The following is a 6,000-nucleotide window of genomic DNA, read 5'->3' as shown; positions in this document are numbered from 1 at the left end:
TTTCAAATTATTTACATATTACTAAAAAACTACGGCTTCGAACTCTGCTACGATTTGTGTATGTGGGTGAGAAAACGTCGGCAGCTATTTACTGTGCCTGGCAGCTATTTACTGTGCCTCGCCCTTATGTTGACCCACTGTGCCGGCAACAACACACTGAACGAACTCCAAGGGAAGGCATTGTGACTTCTGTGGAAGGCCATGCGCTTTCTTTGTTTGGTCACAGGAAAAGTATTAAATAATGCAGCCATGGGTGACCCCCAGCAACAGAGCATCCATGGCAACCTCCCAGCTCGAGCGTCTGCTGCTGCTGCCCGGGGACTAGCACCATGGCGAGGGAGCGGGTAAGCATCGTCGACGCGCTCCCCCCTCGTCTCTTGGCACAGAGCATCCCCGGCCAGAGAATACTGTACACAGGTAAGAGATCTTGGGGAGCAGGGCACTCATGGTGAAAGCACACACTGGAGGGGGCGCATCTTTTGAGTTGGAGGGCGGGAGTTGCCGCCTGTTCCAGGGAGTTCTAAACCTGCTATGCCTACATATTTCTCTTCACAACGCCTTGAGACTGTGGCGAAAACACGCCCCATCTCCAGGTGGCATAATGCCGTCGATTTCGAAGTGGGGTGCGTTTTTAGGCACACGTTACTAAGTGACGAGACTGAATTGGTTACTCGAACGCTACAGGTAGGGAACTACAAGTATCTGGAATGTTCTCCCCTTCTTGGCGGTTTAAAAAAAGTGATGTCAGCACTGTCAGGTAAGGTATTGGAGTGCGTAAAGTGGTCGCTGCTGTGCGAAATAGGTGTTCAGCATGCACATGACAAGCTCGGGTCCCGTCGGTTTAAGCGTCACAGGTCCATACTGTGGAGAGCACCACGGTTAGGTAACAGCGCCTGTGTTTTTCACGCTGCAACGAGAACGTGAAAAGGCCACGTGTACGCACACACGCAGCGTTTCCATTAATAGGATGCTGATGTTTAATGTACAAGCGTGTGAACAGATCGGTATTTGTATTCAGTTAAAGACACATCGTTATAAAGAGAGGGGACACGTGGAGGGCCCCTACCATTCTAGCCGTTCCTGAACCTGAATGTACGTGAAAACCCTTACTTTGGTCGTGCATGCCATCCATAAAGTAAGCCCTGTGGCACAGTATGGGGCACGTTCTAGCTCCGTGGATAAGTGCCTGCGCCGGAATATCCGGGGAATATACCCGCTTTACTGCCAGCCGAGCATCCGCATGGCACGCGAAGCTTGGATAGCTTTTTACTGACAGGGCCAACAGCGGCGCCAGCTCCCCAGTGGCGGAGCCTGTGATTGCATCAAGCGCTGCATAAGTCATAATTAGACTCGTGGCAGACGAAACAACTCCCCACAGGGCCATTTGGCAGAACCATGAGGTCATTTGTTTTGTTCTTTACGAAGCACCATTATGCGAAAAGGAAATACAAAAAAAACGTGTTGCTGAATTGATATGAGGGTGCACATAACATAGATAGACATTTAAGCAATAGAAGGCAACTTTACTACCAAAATACACTAGTGACAATAACACTATGCCTGTTCTCTTAAAGATTTTGTAGCCCGTGTCTAGCGCCTTAAAAGGAGATTCAATTTGGCTTGCCTTTAACTTGTCAATAAGCAGAGCACCTGTGACACAGAAGAGTGATGGGCGGAGGGCAGGGAATGCATCACAACCACTGGCATTGCCCCAGGGGCGACTGTGCGCTTTATACATGTAAACAAGAAAAAATAATGCTCTGGGCGACCCTCCAACCCATCTTTTTCAGCCTGCCAGGCAGTTAGGATCTGCTGTCCCCAGGGTCGGACTGGGGCATAACATTTCTTCGGGCACCAATGAAAAAGGGGCCCATGCTTACAAATGCCGAGCATAGCTCAGCGGCAACGTGCACGCCTTAGAAGCAAGACGATGCGGAGCAACACAGGTTGGATCCCCGGGTGCGCGCGTTTAGAAACTTCGGGGTATTAAATATATCATTGCTTTTGTGACCGATTATTTAAATAGTACGCAAGTGGGAGTTTTGGAGTAAATGTAATGGAAATTGTGCTTTTTAACGAATATTTATTCAGCAACAATGGTAAAAATTAGTAACCGTATGGTGAAGTAACTCATCAAACTGGCCCACATTGGCCAAAAAAGTCGCCCACTTTGACCCAAAAAAGTGGCGTACACTAGCATTTTGCGTTTTTGGTGCAGGCATTGCCCTATAGGCCAGTTCGAGCCTGGCTGTCTTGTGCTTCTGGAATCTGAGGCGGAGGACAGCAGGCGACTGAATAGGGCGGGCAACTTTACAATTCTTTTTCTCGCAGGGCAAGTTAGACATGGTAGCAGTGCATTAGAAGCGGCCTGCAAGCCCCGGGGTTCCATATAGTGCTATTTGTGCCCACACTTCCCTCAACCTTTTGGTAACATTAGTGGCATATGGCATTTTAACACATACACAGCACAAAAAATAACAAAACTGTAGGACTATTAGACATGCAGGCTACTAATCTGTTACAGATCTCTCCAGGTCCTGTGTGATGAAAGATATGCAAACCTCCTAATTTGCATACGTATTGACACCAACCGAAGGTACTTCACAGAAAAGGGCATTGCAAGGAGCATCGTCAGTCTGTGATAGTTGGTGGCACCATGGGAAGTGACATTACAAGAAGTTAGGCACTCAAAAGGAAAAACCGGTTACCCCTCTCTCTGTCCATGTTATGTTGACTGATTAGCCAAACACAATACTTCTACATTTCTCCACCATGAAGCATAAGTAGGACGCTGTACAGTATTTCAAAACATTTCCAATTTATTTTCCACATAAAAAACACCGTTTTTTTTTAATTTTCACGATCGCACACAATGTAGTTGTACGATGCCAATAATTAAAACACACACAAATCTCGGTTTACAAATAAGGACAGGCAATTATAATGATAAAACACAAAAAAACATTTGGTGGGGTGGGCAGGGACTGTTCAGAGGTCATTAATGGAAACACAGAGACAAAGTAAATGATCTCTGTTCAATTTTCAAGGAGTTGTTACTCTCTGTTGTATTAATCTCGACTACTGCACAAACCACTGTTCCAAAACAAAAGTAAAACGCACAACAAGACTTGTTGTTATTCAGTCTTATAGGATTGTCAACATGTTTCGTCCCCATTTCTTAATGAGACACCATCCCTGGTGTCCTTTTCAAGTTGTTGTACTGGCCTTCTTCAGGACGTCCAATTATTATATATGTTGTATTGCATAAATCTTCTATACCCCCATGGTATGGCAATGGTCACACTTCTAATTGTCCTGATGTTCTTAAAAGGAGGATAGGTCCAACCAGTTGTCGGAGTTAGGTGTTATTGCTAGTTGATATTTCTGTGTGGCCCGGTACTTTCGTTCTTTGGCCTGTGAAAAAAAATCCCACTGTGGCAATATTCCAAATGAGATTTCCGGAGACACAAGGCTCAGTTGTAGAGAGTTACTTCTTCTCTTCTATATGGGTGATCGAGGACAGGATTGAGTGTCAAGGACCTGCTCTGTAAATCCTACACAGCTACAATCTTCCCCGAACTTCCAGTTGAAGGAAGCAGGTCGTCGTATCTTCAAAAAAGGAAAATCCTTTCTATCTGTCACCCCAGTTGTGAGGATTGGCAGGGGGTGATAGCGTGCAAGATGGAAACGTGCAGAGCGAGCAAAATTAGAAATGTGCAAAGAATAAGAAAGAGAGGGGTCAAAAATGACACCCAGATTTCGAGCAGAGGGGGACAAGAGCAGCAGGGATGGAGGAAAAAGAAGACCAGAGAGAAGAGAAACAGGAGAAGCAGAAGAAGACGAAAAGAAAAGTACCTCTGTTTTCAAGGGATTAAGATGAAACCGTGACGACATCCAGGACTTAACAGCAACCAAACAAAAAGAAACCGTATTGTGAAGTTGTAGCATTCTCCATCTGTGGGTTGCTGTATGTGGGATGCAGAATGTGGAATGTGGAATATGGAAGGTGAAAGGAGGCTCTATGGGGTGGTTCTTTATCAGTTGGAAAGAGGTTGATGGCAAGTCTGGTGGGGTACACATATCATCTAGAAATATAGAATAAAGAACCTTTTTATTGCACATACCTGTGTGGAGGAATTTTTCACTGGCAACAAGGATCAAAGGAAATTGATGAGACACCACCGCAGCCCTACTGGGTAGCCGTGGTGCCAGACCCCTGTCCCTGCATGGACCACTGTTTGCCATCCCTGGAGGGTGTGAGCACAGACAGGCCCCTGCATATAGGAAGGCGAGACCACATGCAGCTCCTGCACGCAGAAAGGTGAGAGCATGCCCCTGCTACTTTCACAGTTCATGAGAGGACCCTCCCTTTTGCCACACAGTGAGCGATAAAGACAAAGGTATACATTAAGCGCAGCATATAAAGATTCCCCTTTTTCCGTGACGCGATTGTCACGTGACTTTCAGCCGGAGATATCAGCTGAGCCGTGCTGCCCTTGCGGCGTAAGCCCTGTGGCAGAAGGGCTGTGTTCTATCTACTGTTTGGCTGTGGCGGCGAAACTCTCTTCCGTGAACTGTGAACTGATCTGCACTTCAAACAGCTGATCATACGAGAAAGCGAAGCGAAGCTAAGGCGAGCAGTGAAAAGGACGCCGCCGCTTTAAGCTTCAACTCTGAGGATTCCCCTTTTTCCGTGACGCGATTGTCACGTGACTTTCAGCCGGAGATATCAGCTGAGCCGTGCCGCCCTTGCGGCATAAGCCCTGTGGCAGAAGGGCTGTGTTCTATCTACTGTTTGGCTGTGGCGGCGAAACTCTCTTCCGTGAACTGTGAACTGATCTGCACTTCAAACAGCTGATCATACGAGAAAGCGAAGCAAAGCTAAGGCGAGCGGTGAAAAGGACGCCGCCGCTTTAAGCTTCAACTCTGAGGATTCCCCTTTTTCCGTGACGCGATTGTCACGTGACATTCAGACAGAGATATCAGCTGAGCCATGCCGCCCTTGCGGCGTAAGCCCTGTGGCAGAAGGGCTGTGTTCTATCTACTGTTTGGCTGTGGCAGCGAAACTCTCTTCCGTGAACTGTGAACTGATCTGCACTTCAAACAGCTGATCATATGAGAAAGCGAAGCGAAGCTAAGGCGAGCGGTGAAAAGGACGCCGCCGCTTTAAGCTTCAACTCTGAGGATTCCCCTTTTTCCGTGACGCGATTGTCACATGACTTTCAGACGGAGATATCAGCTGAGCCGTGCCACCCTTGCAGCGTAAGCCCTGTGGCAGAAGGGCTGTGTCCTATCTACTGTTTGGCTGTTTGGCGGCTTTGGCGAATGGCGGTCGGAGGAAACCAAAGCATAGAGCGACGCCAGCCAATTCCTGAAATACACAGGTAAGAAGTAACGCAATGGCTGAGGTGGGCCCTCAAACACGCTCAAAACTAAAGTTTTGTGCACAGGCTATAGACAAATCTGTATTCATGGATGAAAAACCAAACACTAAAAAATGTGAGCTTGAGGGATACAATTGGTCTAGCAAAAAGCAACAAAAGCAACACACAGACACTTCGGATTTGGCAGCACACGGTCCTCAAACAGCACCAACTTCACAAATGACAACTAACAATGTCTCTGAGTTCCCCTCTGAGTTCCCCTCTCTCGCTCAATTAACTAGCACATATCTGGCTAGAATTTCTCTTACAAATGCCAAAACCAGGCATCCTGTGGAAGATGGTAACTGCACATCAGTTCCCGCCCCCGAGGGCAACAAGTCAAACGACAAGCCAAATTCTGACTCTTACACTTGTAGAGAAATTTTGGAAAACAGAGAAATAGTGATGATTGTGGGTGTGCCTATTGCTGAATCAAATCAACATGCAGATAAAACCAATGTGAGCTGCTTGAAAGCAATTTCAATCGAAAATTTAGAAGACGGATCAAATGTCAATGCAATTGAAATCAACACAGTGCTGTTTGATTCGCCTTTTGATGTAACGGACCACGAATTGT

At 46.9% G+C, this 6,000-nt stretch overlaps 1 protein-coding gene across 1 annotated transcript in view; it reads left to right on the top strand.

Moving 5' to 3' along the window:
• The first annotated feature begins 274 nt into the window (after positions 1-274).
• The window catches only part of SPMIP2 (sperm microtubule inner protein 2), a 518,362-nt gene continuing 512,636 nt past the window's right edge, over positions 275-6,000 (top strand). The window contains exon 1 of the mRNA XM_069631344.1: positions 275-417. Coding sequence (XP_069487445.1) covers positions 330-417 — 88 coding nt within the window. The 5' untranslated portion in view covers positions 275-329. The remainder of the gene's footprint in view (positions 418-6,000) is intronic.

This window comes from Ambystoma mexicanum, chromosome 6q, assembly GCF_040938575.1.
Source record: "Ambystoma mexicanum isolate Mex_15411 chromosome 6q, UKY_AmexF1_1, whole genome shotgun sequence".
NCBI classification, from domain to species: domain Eukaryota; kingdom Metazoa; phylum Chordata; class Amphibia; order Caudata; family Ambystomatidae; genus Ambystoma; species Ambystoma mexicanum.
This window is presented reverse-complemented; position numbering and strand designations above follow the sequence as displayed.